Source organism: Ruditapes philippinarum, unplaced genomic scaffold, assembly GCF_026571515.1.
Source record: "Ruditapes philippinarum isolate M1 unplaced genomic scaffold, ASM2657151v2 ctg7529_1_1_1_1, whole genome shotgun sequence".
Classification (NCBI taxonomy): Eukaryota; Metazoa; Mollusca; class Bivalvia; order Venerida; family Veneridae; genus Ruditapes; species Ruditapes philippinarum.
Window position 1 is genome coordinate 216 of NW_026856841.1, and position 12,426 is coordinate 12,641.

At 31.8% G+C, this 12,426-nt stretch overlaps 1 protein-coding gene across 3 annotated transcripts; it reads left to right on the forward strand.

Moving 5' to 3' along the window:
* Positions 1-292: 292 nt before the first annotated feature.
* On the forward strand, positions 293-12,218 carry LOC132747891 (SAP domain-containing ribonucleoprotein-like). 3 transcript variants are annotated; one of them, XM_060737418.1, is made up of 11 exons: positions 293-365; positions 1,757-1,859; positions 2,372-2,425; positions 4,876-4,905; positions 6,122-6,192; positions 6,756-6,793; positions 7,233-7,296; positions 9,003-9,073; positions 9,528-9,576; positions 10,299-10,487; positions 11,799-12,218. In XM_060737418.1, the coding sequence occupies exons 1-11, from the start codon at positions 324-326 to the stop codon at positions 11,838-11,840; spliced, it is 753 nt and encodes a 250-aa protein (XP_060593401.1). In that variant the 5' UTR covers positions 293-323; the 3' UTR covers positions 11,841-12,218. The 3 variants fall into 3 exon arrangements, with proteins under 3 accessions (XP_060593401.1, XP_060593402.1, XP_060593403.1); XM_060737419.1 differs by lacking the exon at positions 2,372-2,425; XM_060737420.1 differs by lacking the exons at positions 2,372-2,425; positions 4,876-4,905.
* The last annotated feature ends 208 nt before the right edge of the window (positions 12,219-12,426 follow it).

Consider the following 12,426-nt stretch of genomic DNA (forward strand, 5'->3'; position numbering starts at 1 on the left):
GGCATATTTTAGATTGTGGTAGTGATCCCCCTTTAACCGTGTCTTAAGTCCGTCCTTAAACGTACTAATAAATATGTATACGATTTTATAAATAAAATACCTGTGACTTGACATGAGGGAAAATTAATTCGAAATAATTCCATTAAAATGAAAAATAAATTCGTAGAAGGAACTACTGGAAGTCAATTCCATTTATTTATGCCCTTATTTAGTGAAAAAAAGCAAGATGTTTTTTATATTGGTCGAAAGTTGATTCCGGGTAACGAAACGGGTTAAGTACGGATATTTTCCTTAGCTTACAACAACAACAACAACAGCAAACAATGGCGGACAAAATCTCAGCGGAAGATTTCGGCAAAATGAAGGTAAATCGAATTTATAAAAATTACATAAATTGTAACACTGGTTAACAATGTTGAATAAAAAGTGTCTTAGAGTGTCTATAAATCTAACAATTATTTTCAATAGTGGTACCCGATATTTCTGGTGAAAACTCGTGTTTACGAATAAAGTTCGTGGGTGGGGTATGATATAAAACAAACGATTTCGAGTCATTTCGGCCCCAAGACGTATCGGTCTCAAATTACCCTAGACGTTTCGGCCCCGGACGTTTCAGCCCTTTATCAAATCGGCACCATATTTGATTAAGAATAAGCCTTACCTGTATGTGTTTTATACCAGACTTTTAATAGCATTTCAATAAATGGATGAATAAAAGGAATAATCTTGAGATAAATTGAATAATTAAATTATGATTTTGTAATAGAATGAGGCTAAAATAGTGGTAATCAAAACAAACAGAACAGAATATGATTTTGAAAAAGGCAAAACCTCAAAGCCAGCTCGATTTACTTTTACTGTGGAATAGTATAAAATAATCTTTCATAATCTTTCACAATTTCTGTTTAAAACTTGTCATTCAGTATTTTATACACTGCTTCCATTTATTATGGTTCCCATATAAGTTCGCAGGACACCAGTCTACTCTTCCGTTTTCAATCAGAATACCTCAGCTTTTATCATTATCTTTTAATTCAAAAAGTTGCGATGTGTCAATTCAGTACATCAGACGAAAGTTTTCAAAACTATCACTATCTAGCAGGTACTCGCATTACCGTAAAGCATAGTAAGAATAATATACTTCCTACGTAAACCCGGCGTTGATCAAGCATCATTGTTGCCGGGCGGTTGATGCACATTCTGATACACTTACACTAATATATGCATAACTGTTAACACTAATACATATTTAACTTCAAAATATGCTTGAATATAAGGGTGACTGATCAGGGTTTTTTTTTGGTTGTTTTTTTAAATACAATCTAGAGCTCTACCTTTCAATTTTTTTAGAAAAAAAAGACAAGTCTTGTTTTTGATATAAACAACATTAATTTTATGCAATTACACTTTATATTGGCACCCTTGTTTTTTAAAATTCCCCATATTTTTTAATGAGAGGATGAGGAAATTCACCCCAATTTTTGAATTTCTAGAATAGACACTGTTTATATCAACTTTGTAGAACTATTCAAGAGAAAACTTCTGTGTGTTGTAAATCACAAAATGAAAAATTGACCAACCACTTTTTCAAAATTTTCACTCTTGTCAAGTTGTGAAAAGCGTTTGAAGATATGCTATTCTGTCTGTGTCATGAGTGCTGTAATCGAGCAAAACACCCCTGTCAAAAGTGATAATTGTGCACATTAATTTCTAAAAAGCTGGAATCACCCAAGTGTCATCTTCGCTATCATTTTAGGTTGCAGATTTGAAGAAAGCCCTGAAAGAGAGAGGTTTACCTTTGACTGGCACTAAAAGTGAACTTCTAGAAAGACTTAAGTCTGCTGTCCAATCAGAGGAAGGTAAATACAAATATTTAATTTTATCTCAGTCTTGTCATTATCACAGGTTGTGGTCAATATAAACCCTGTTACAATACCTATTGGTAGTAAATGAGCTTGTGATAATTTACTTATAGGTTATAGGTTTTAATCTTCACTCATAAATTTATCAATTAGGACTTCAATCATGAATAAAATAAAAATAGTTCACATGTAATTTTGTTCAAGGGTGGTTAACCTGCTTTTTGCTAATTTTGGTAAAGTTAGTCAGTAATTTTTTATTTAAGATATTAACTACATCACATGTGAACCAATTATCTTTTACAACATTATTTTACTATAAAAAATAATCTCAGTTATACTGTATGACCAATGACATCAGAATTTAATTTTATTATTTTTTACTTTCAAAATTAGAATTTAATACTCTGGCTTTGTAACATAGATTTTATAGATGAAGCCCCATGTCATTTCTAGGATTTATTTTATATTTTTATATGCTTGCTTATATTATTGGTTTACCTTTCTGTCAGAGCAATATATAGAAGACTTTCCTTTCTTTGATGACAAATTTCTTGAGTGTGAGGGTATGCCTACAATTTTTTTAAATAAGGGGATCCATCTATCAACAAGTGCATAAATCACTTACTTTGATTTCAGTCAGCAATAATGGGCATTAATTTTAATTAACATTTGAAATTTGAAGAAATCTTTTTAGGATTTTCTTCCTGGAATCAGGATTTTCAGTATCCAAAATATCATAGTTGCTAATTTTTTTTTAATTTTTTTTTTTTTTGGGGGGGGGGGGGGGGGGGGGGTGATTGTAATATCAAAGTTTCACATTGAATTGTAATATTGATAATACTATGTTTTTCAATGGCTTAAACCATCTGTGTGCTAGCAATGGTGATAGATAATAAGACACCCCATATCACTTTTTACTGCTTAATTGTTTACTTTAAACACGGAATTTCTTTACACTATTTAATTTTTTTTGGATAAAAAATACTCATTTCCTTCGAATTTGAACAATGGATCTCTCTACCAAACATATATAAAGAACAAAACAAAAAAGAGAAACACTTTCTGTTTGTATGGATTTTTTTTTAGTATTTTGATATAATTTTGATACCTGCATCTATTGATGGATGGATTTCCTTAATAAAGTTTGTGTTCTGTTAAGCTAGGGTAAGTTGGACCGTGCTGCAAATTGTTCAGTTTTGCTTACAATATAATTGTTTTAGCCATTTCAATTTGAAATCTTGGTCATTACATTTTACTTGAGTACCAGTCTTAAAAAATTGGATGATCCAAGATTTTTTCCTGTTCATGTGGCCTTTTTTGTATTTTTCATTTTTGTAAGTTTTTCATTTCAGTTTATTTTACTTTTGAACTTGTTAAGTTCTATTATTTTAGTGTTTATTTCATTTGTTCAGTTCAGTTTGTTTTGTTACTTAATGTAATGTTATGCTTATTTTTACCCATGTTTAGTTAAAAAAAAACCCATTCCTTTAATTGCCTTAAGCATAAAAAAATTAATTAAAAGTTAATTCCTATTCACAATTTTTTGTGAGTTAAATAATAAAGTAAGAGCACCTGTATGGTTAGAATTTTAAAATGAATGATATATGCTGTTATTTAGCCCTTACTATGCTGAAACCCAAATTAATTAACTTTAGTCATAATAGAGCCAAAACAGTTTGTACATCTGTGCAGTCTGACCAGGCTCTATACTGTTGGCTGAATAACTTTAAACTGTCATCTTGACATCCCCATTATTGGTTTTGGAATTGGACAGTCTTAAAAGTGGACAAGTCCATATGTTAAATTCAGCTGACAGTAGGTTAAAGGAACTCCACTGAGGTACAAAAGCCTCAAAAATATAAAATTTGAATTTCTTACAAATATCAGCATGAACACTTTAAAACAGAAAGATATGCGAAAGATAATGAAGTATTACTGGTAAAATTATACAAAACAAGGTGAAAGTCATCTTTTTGTGCTACATACTGGTTGGGGACCACCAAAACCGGACAACCACCAAACCCGGACGACCCAGAAAATGCTTAATTTAGTATTTTCTTTGTTCAGTGGTTGTCAGTCACTTTTTTATCAACAATAAGTGCATGTTTATTTTAAAATTAAGTAAATTAATTTATTTCAACCTCCATAAATAGTAATAATTTAATGTCTATTTCAAGAATGTTGACGTTGAAATTTGGGGGTCAAGAAAGCAATGCCTGACCTCATATACCAGCTATAATCATTTGCAGAGTGAATAATAGAATATCAAAAACTTCAGCATTTGTTGCTGAAATATTGTATATTATGTTAAAAATCTAAAATCAAAACACCCCAGCTTTTAACTAAATTCAATCATGTGATGTACATATGTGTCCGGACACATGGTACTGTAGTGTAGACAATCTAGGTAATTTTGATACCCTCCTTGTCGAGCCTCAGATATAAGTGTCAATACAATCGGAAATAAACAAACTAGTTTGTTAGTTAGGAGAAGAACCTAGCTGAACTGTGTCAAATTTTAAGGTCTCTAGGTTAAAAATTATGAAATCTGTACGGAAAAATGTTCAAAAAGTGTCCGGTTGATGGTCTCCGACCAGTACCTTTAGCTCGATTGGGCTGAAAAGCGTTGCAACACTTTTCAATTTAGAATAATAATTCTGGAAAACAGAGCGAGAGAATGGTCTGACATTATGCCCATTACTTTTTGGTCTAGACATACATCAGATGGAACATTAATCTCAAAAGAATATTTTAAGTCCAGTCATGTCAAAAAACCTCAGTGGAGTCCCTTTAAGGCTTACAGCATCATAAAGATACTTATTTGACATTGTCATTATCAGCCTAACACATTTCTGCATTCTAGAAACATTAAGTTTTTGTTGGAAGAGAACAAATAAGTTATCATTATGTCAAATCTGAAAATATATCGGACCAGATAGTACATACATAAATCAGCTGTAGACATGGGATTATTGACAGATATGATAAAATATGTTTATTTATATCATTTTAGCTGCCACTGACACTACAGCAGCTTTAGAAGGTAATAAGATATTAATAACAACATTAAAAACAACAACAACAAAACACTGATTAGGCTTTGTGCTTTATAAATTGTCTTTATGTGATTTTATTTAGAACAAAAAAACTTGATTTTTTTTACAAATCAGAGAAATGTAGCATGGTGGAGGTTAAATTGATGATATTTTCTAAATCAAAAAATACAAATGTAAAGAACGATATACAAATTAAAACATTGATAATAATCGGGGAATTAGCTCTTGTCAGCCTCAGAAAAGAGCGTCTGGCCACACTGTAGCATTAAATTTTAACCCTTACAAGGCTAAATGGACTTGTTTATCTTTCAATATATACATGTTTAGATCACTAAAAGAATCATGTTACATCATTTTATTGTCACATTCATGTAGTTCAAGATTTTATTTAAAAGTTTGAAGAAACTGTTTTAGAATGGAAGATCCTTGTAGCAAGTTTTTTGACATTTTCTTGAACAAGGTGAATAAATTGCTATTGAGATTGACAGTGTATGTTAGATTCTTTCTATCACATTACACAAAATGGTAAGGTTTAAACAAAATAACATTGTTTTTTTCATTTTGCATGCTACAATGTATTCTAGCTCTTTTATACAGTACTGTATACTTTGTTTAGCCACGAACTATTAGGCTTTTACTTGTATTGTATTACTATGTCAGTACAGTTGTATAACAATTTACCTTACATGCTTTGTCACACATATTAGAAACAGCAAAAAAACATAATATAGTTGTTTTATAACAAAGGGAATCAACAAATCTCATATGATAATCATTTACTGATAAAAACAGTTAAAGCTGCATGCCTCCAGATGAGACAAAATATTTCAATAAAATCAAACTTCAGAAAAATATTCTAAGATTTTCAGAAAAGTAAAAAAGATTCTAGATTCAAGTAAAAATTTACTTGTTATATGTGATAATAAACTGATTTTGCAGTATTTATCACCACATTGCTACTACATGTACATTGTTCATGACTAATGCAATAAATGCTATTTTTGCATATTTTGACCTTTATTTGGTAATATACATTGATTGTAAGTGCTCTTAATGTGTAAATTATTTTCTTTGTTCACTTCACAATATTTACTTTCAAGTACATTTTCAAAAATTTTCATGAATCTGGAGGCAAGGTGCTTTAAAACACATAATATTGTCCAGTTTAAATATTCAAGTTACATATTTCTGTTTTGATTTTAGATTCTATTTTGGATGACAGTGTGGATCTTTCTGTGCCAAAGCCTGCTCCTAAACCAGCTGTTGTTGATAAGGTAATGTATATAATGATAAACTACCTCTGTACCTTACGTTTTTATATTGATTGCCCACTGAAAGATCTTAGTGGAATATTTCTGTCCGTCCTTGCTTTATCTTGCTGTACCACTTCTTACCGCATCTTTATATTTTGTCTGATATCTTCTGTAATTTATGGCAATATTAACTTGTACAATGCACAGGGATAAGACGCTTTGATCTTATATTATCCCCTACCGCTTAACCCCCCTTCCCTCCCTCCATCCAGTCCCTGTTACAACCCCCAAAAATATAATTAAAAGTAAATTTCAACATTTAGTATGCATAACAACAATGAAGGAGGGAGGGGTGGGTAGTAGAAGGGTATCATATCAGATCAAGATCAGTGTCTTATCCCTATTATAGTACAATGTACATGGGAGTGCAGAAAATTTTCCAAAATAACTAAATATTGTGTATTTTAAAGTCTAAGCCATTAAAAAGCATTGCAAGGCAGTTATAGGTAAGTAATAAATGACTAGTTGTTCACTTATACATGTATTATTTTTCATTCTTATTTACTTCCACCTTGTTATTCCAGGAGGCTGAACCAGTTGTCAAGAAGATTACTTCACCACAGTAAGTCATTCTTAGACTTGTTATTTTTCTAGACACCAAAAGAAAAATTCTGCATATTTCTGTTTTCTTAATTTTTTTTTCGATTATGTTCAGTTATTTGTAAAAATCGTTTTAACCTTATCAGTTGTGCCTTGATACATGTAAATGATCAGGTTAAGAGGTCCATGTATACTTGTGGATACATGTTAATACAAATTAAGCAGTTAAAACAATATGACTGAAAAAGATAAGTATAATTTGTGTAAATTTTTATGATTTTTTTTGTGTGTGTGTGGTTCAGGAAAGATCTTTTACCATTTAAGCTCTATAAACATATTGATTAGTCTCAGTTTTTAACATTCTACATATAATGAAAAGCCCTGGCATACAATTTGTTGGGCTAACTTATTGATATGACCTTCATATTAAGGATAACCCTATAACTTTTTCTTTATTTTAGGAAAACTGATGATGAAGCAGAATCAAAACCTAAACTTGTGTCAACTCAACTGTCTGCTGAAGAGGTAGGTTGTACAAGCTTTTTAGCTCGACTATTCGATAAGAATAAGTAGAGCTATTGTAGTCACCCGAGCGTCAGCGTCAGTGTCGGCGTCTGCGTCGGCGTAACCACTTATGTTAAAGTTTTTGTAATAGTTCAAATATTTTCAAAGTCCATTGACATATGGTTTTGAAACTTTGCACACTTGTTCACCATCATTACCCCAACCTGTAGACAGGAGGAGGTAACTGTATCAAGCATTTTGACAGAATTATGCCCCTTTTTCGACTTAGAATTTACGTTAAAGTTTTTGTAATAGTTCAAATATTTTCAAAGTCCATTGACATATGGCTTTGAAACTTTGCACACTTGTTCACCATCATTACCCCAACCTGTAGACAGGAGGAGGTAAGTGTATCAAGCATTTTGACAGAATTATGCCCCTTTTTCGACTTAGAATTTACGTTAAAGTTTTTTGTAATAGTTCAAATGTTTTCAAAGTCCATTGACATATGGCTTTGAAACTTTGCACACTTGTTCACCATCATTACCCCAACCTGTAGACAGGAGGAGGTAAGTGTATCAAGCATTTTGACAGAATTATGCCCCTTTTTCGACTTAGAATTTACGTTAAAGTTTTTGTAATAGTTCAAATGTTTTCAAAGTCCATTGACATATGGCTTTGAAACTTTGCACACTTGTTCACCATCATTACCCCAACCTGTAAACAGGAGGAGGTAATTATATCAAGCATTTTTGTTTACTATCAAGCACTAAGAATAGTCGAGCGTTGCTGTCCTACCGACAGCTCTTGTTATTCCCATATAATTAAACAAAGTCATGTAAATCACTGTATTAATTATGCTGAACACTAGTAATAAACAGAAAATCTTGTATGTCTCCAGTATAGGACCAGGGCAACGTTTACTCTGCCTGATAAGACTGTATTTAGCTACACACTTTTAGTATTTTGATATTGAAACTCCATTGCAACACCAATTAATATTCAATTTTAAAGCAGCAGTTTAATCTAGTCATATAACTAAGTCACAATTTTTTTATTTCAATGTTTATGGTTCTACTTATGTGTCGTTCATACCTAAAATAAATCTCGGAAAGGCACCTAAGGTCGTCCTCCACCAGTATTAAATGCTGGAATGTCGCCTTATGGCCTTTACCATCTAGGTGCAATGTAAGTTTGTCTTACATCACACCAAGACAAGCAAAGGTCTTATGGCGGTCTTAGACCGAATACAAAAAAAATGACAAACTTTAAATGCACTGTTCCAAACTCATAGCAAGTTAATTTATCCATTACTGAAATTCATCAAGTTAAATGTTAAGACCTAAAGGGACTCCACTGAGGTTTAAAAGCCTAAAAACATAACATTAGAATTTCTTACATAAATGAACTGGGGCGCTTTAAACAGAAATATATGCAAAGATAGTTAAGAAATATACTTTAAAATAAATCGAAAATCGTAGTTTTATGCTTTTCTAAGCCTAATTTGAGTGAAAAGCATTTAAACGCTTTTCATTTTTGGTCATTTTTTACAATTTGAATAATTATTATGGAAAAACGAAGTGCGCGAATGATTTGAAAGTTTGCACAAAGATTGGTGGTCTACACCTACATCAAATGGTACATTTATCTGGAAAAAAATATTTTCAGTCCCATCATGTCAAAAAACCTCAGTGGGGTCCCTTTAATAAAGAATGTTTGTATTTCAGAGAATGAAACAGAGAGCAGAAAGGTTTGGTGTGGTAAATGAAGATTTGAAAAAGCAGATCAGAGCAGAAAGGTACTATAAAAGATTATTTGAAATTGTTTTTGCATTTTAGGTGAAATTTGGCAAAAATTTTGCCTAAAATGTCTTTGTATTACCTTTACTGAAAGGAAATACATTAACATTTTTCCACATCCATCCATCCATTCAATGATTATTACTTGAAGTGTTTATTCCCTCCATATTCAGGTTGCTTATTTATTCAGCTCAGGGTATGTTAAGCAAAGATTAGATTTCACGAGTTCTGTTCATTACCAAGTATATGGAATATCCAGTTAAATTACGGATATTATCAATTGCCAAAACATAGTGTTATATAAACATCTCGGATTTTGACAGAATTACATCTCTTTTTGAACTCAGAAAAATTCTACATTATCCAGGCTATGTTTTACTATCAAGCACTTAGAATAGTCGAGTACATTGTCCTAGATGCAGCTTTTGTTTACAAACAAATTCTTTTTTACAGATTTGGAACCAGTTCACCATCATCAAAGTTGTCTACAGCTGGAGCTGGGGTATGTAGATCTTCCCTTCTAACATTTATACCATTCTCTCTTATTTTTCACGAGAAAAAAGAAACATATTTTCAATTCATTCCAGTAATAAAAGCTCTTTGGCCATTTTTATTCAAAGACCTTAGTTCAGTAACAATTAACTCCTATTAAATTGTATAAGGAGTAAATCCATTTCTGCACTCAGGTGAGGGTATCAAAGTAATCTTCAAAGTTTTGGAAGTGAAAAAATTGCTTAAACATGCCTAAGCTGCAAAAGTTATTAAAAACCCAATTGTAAGATTTAGCATATTTTAGATTGTATTGTGTTTTCATTAGATACATACCTGACATACCAATGGTCTAGTTATTAAGGTGTCTGTCTTTCAACCCAGGGATATTCATGGTAAAAGCCATGTTTCCTTAAATGATGCCAGTACTGGTTTCTTCCAGGAACTAAACTTGAGAGGGTTTCAAATAATAGTCAAACTTTCCTTGAATATAACTTTATTATATAAGTCAAAAAATTATGATAGAACTAATTAAACTAAACTTTGGAGTTTTATAATTGCAGCAAAAACGCTTCTTAAACATAAATTTATTACTGATACAGGACTGCTTCTTTACAATAGTCTTGTTATTTTACAGGCAAATAAAGATATTGTATATCATTTTGTTATTTTACAGGCAAAGGTATTGTGTATATATTCTTGTACCAATTTGATGGAAAAAAATATTTTTATTAGGCTGATACAGATGCTTTAAAGAAGAGGGCAGAAAGGTTTGGCCAAGTTTTATCCCCAGCGTTGTCCAAAGTTGATGAGGCAGAGAAAATACGCAAAAGGAAAGAAAGATTTGGAGATGTAACGTCGGCAACAAACAACGGACCAAATAAACCCAAACTGGTGAAAATAACTATGAGTTCTGCAGAAGAGGTATGTATTTAAAGCTGCACACCTCCAGATGAGCCAAATTATTTTTTAAAAATCGAACTTGAGAAAATATCCTAAGACTTTAAGTAGAAATATTTAAGATAAGAGTAATAACTAAAATGATATGTGTGATTAAAGATTGACTCAGCAGTATTTATCACACTAATATCGCAGAATATTTTTGGATATTTTGACATCTTTTGGGTGGACAGTAAGAGCAGTTAGCTATTTATAGATTACATTCTTTGTTCACTTTACAATATTTAACTTTTAAATACGCTTTCAACATTTTTATATTTAGCATGAATCTGGAGGCGTGCCTCTTTAAAGATCCTTAATTTTTTGGTATTATATCATCTTAATGATTGATGTTTCTAGATTGAAAATTACGCCATTTAGTATGTTTAAATGTTGAGTTCTGCTTAAGTAGGTGCTAGGGGCGTGGATGGTGACTTGCACCAAGAACAGGCTCAATCAAACTGAGGCTACAACATTTACAATTTTATTGTTTTCAATGGACACTCTTTTCATGATTCTGAAGTAATTTTATGTTCATTTTCTACTACCAAGTTGAGCTCAAGTAGCTATGAATTTCAAAAGAATGACTGTTGTTATTGCTCTCAGATTTTACTGATTTTTCCCAAACTGCATTTACTGAAAAATGGGTTATTGATAATTCAAATGAAGTGGGAAAATTATATTGAAAACAATTATGGCCTAATTAAAAGTTGGTGAACTTTAATGACCTTTGCTTACCTCTATTGACCTATGCTGACCTACAATGACGAGTGATGACCTACTTTGTTCTGTGATGATCTCTAATGACTTGTGCTGATCTACATTGACCTGTGATGACCTCTATTGACCTATGCTGACCTACAATGACCTGTGATGACCTACTTTGTTCTGTGATGATCTCTAATGACTTGTGCTGATCTACATTGACCTGTGATGACCTCTATTGACCTATGCTGACCTACAATGACCTGTGATGACCTACTTTGTTCTGTGATGATCTCAAATGACTTGTGCTGATCTACATTGACCTGTGATGACCTACTTTGTTCTGTGATGATCTCAAATGACTTGTGCTGATCTACATTGACCTGTGATGACCTCATATGACCTATGCTGACCTACAATGACCAACTTTGTTCTGTTCTGAGATGACCAACTATAGCTTGTGATGACGTTATTTTGATACATGATAGTATTATACTTTATAATGTTAACCTATGAAATCCCACTATGTTATACATATGCATATATTTTTTCTGCATACATAGATCATGGTTGCTTGTTTCATGATTATAGGAGCAGAAGAAGAAGAGGGCTGAAAGGTTTGGAATGTCGTGAAGTCCTAAATATTTTATATGATGACCATTTTTCACAAAACTTGAGAAAAAAACAGCAATTTAAATTCATAGCATCAACTTCTTAAGGCAGCTATATAGAAGGTAGATGTACTTAAATGGTAGATGTGTGGTTATTTTAAGGTACTTATTGGTATATCTAATTGGCTGACATTTCTTCGTTAAGGTACTTAAATTGTAATTAAGGTACTTAAATGGTCAACCTACCTTAGAAAATACGGAGATATGAAAATTAATAGACAGTAAATTAAGCATCTTAATTGGTTGATAATTGTATGTTTAGAAGTAAAACTTGCTGTAAATTAAAATAAAACATCAAGGTACTTAAATGGTTAACTTTCTTATATTTTTGTACTTAAAAGGCAAGTTCTGAGTCAATAAATTTTGGTACTTAAATGGTTGACTCTCCTGTAGTGTAATTTAGATACATTAGACCTAGTTACTATAAAGGTAGACTTTTTGTATAAATAGGCACTAGACTGATAGGTCATTTAAAAATAAATAGCTAATCATCATTCAGAACTAAACATGCATTGATAATATAAAGTGATACATTGAGAATACAAATG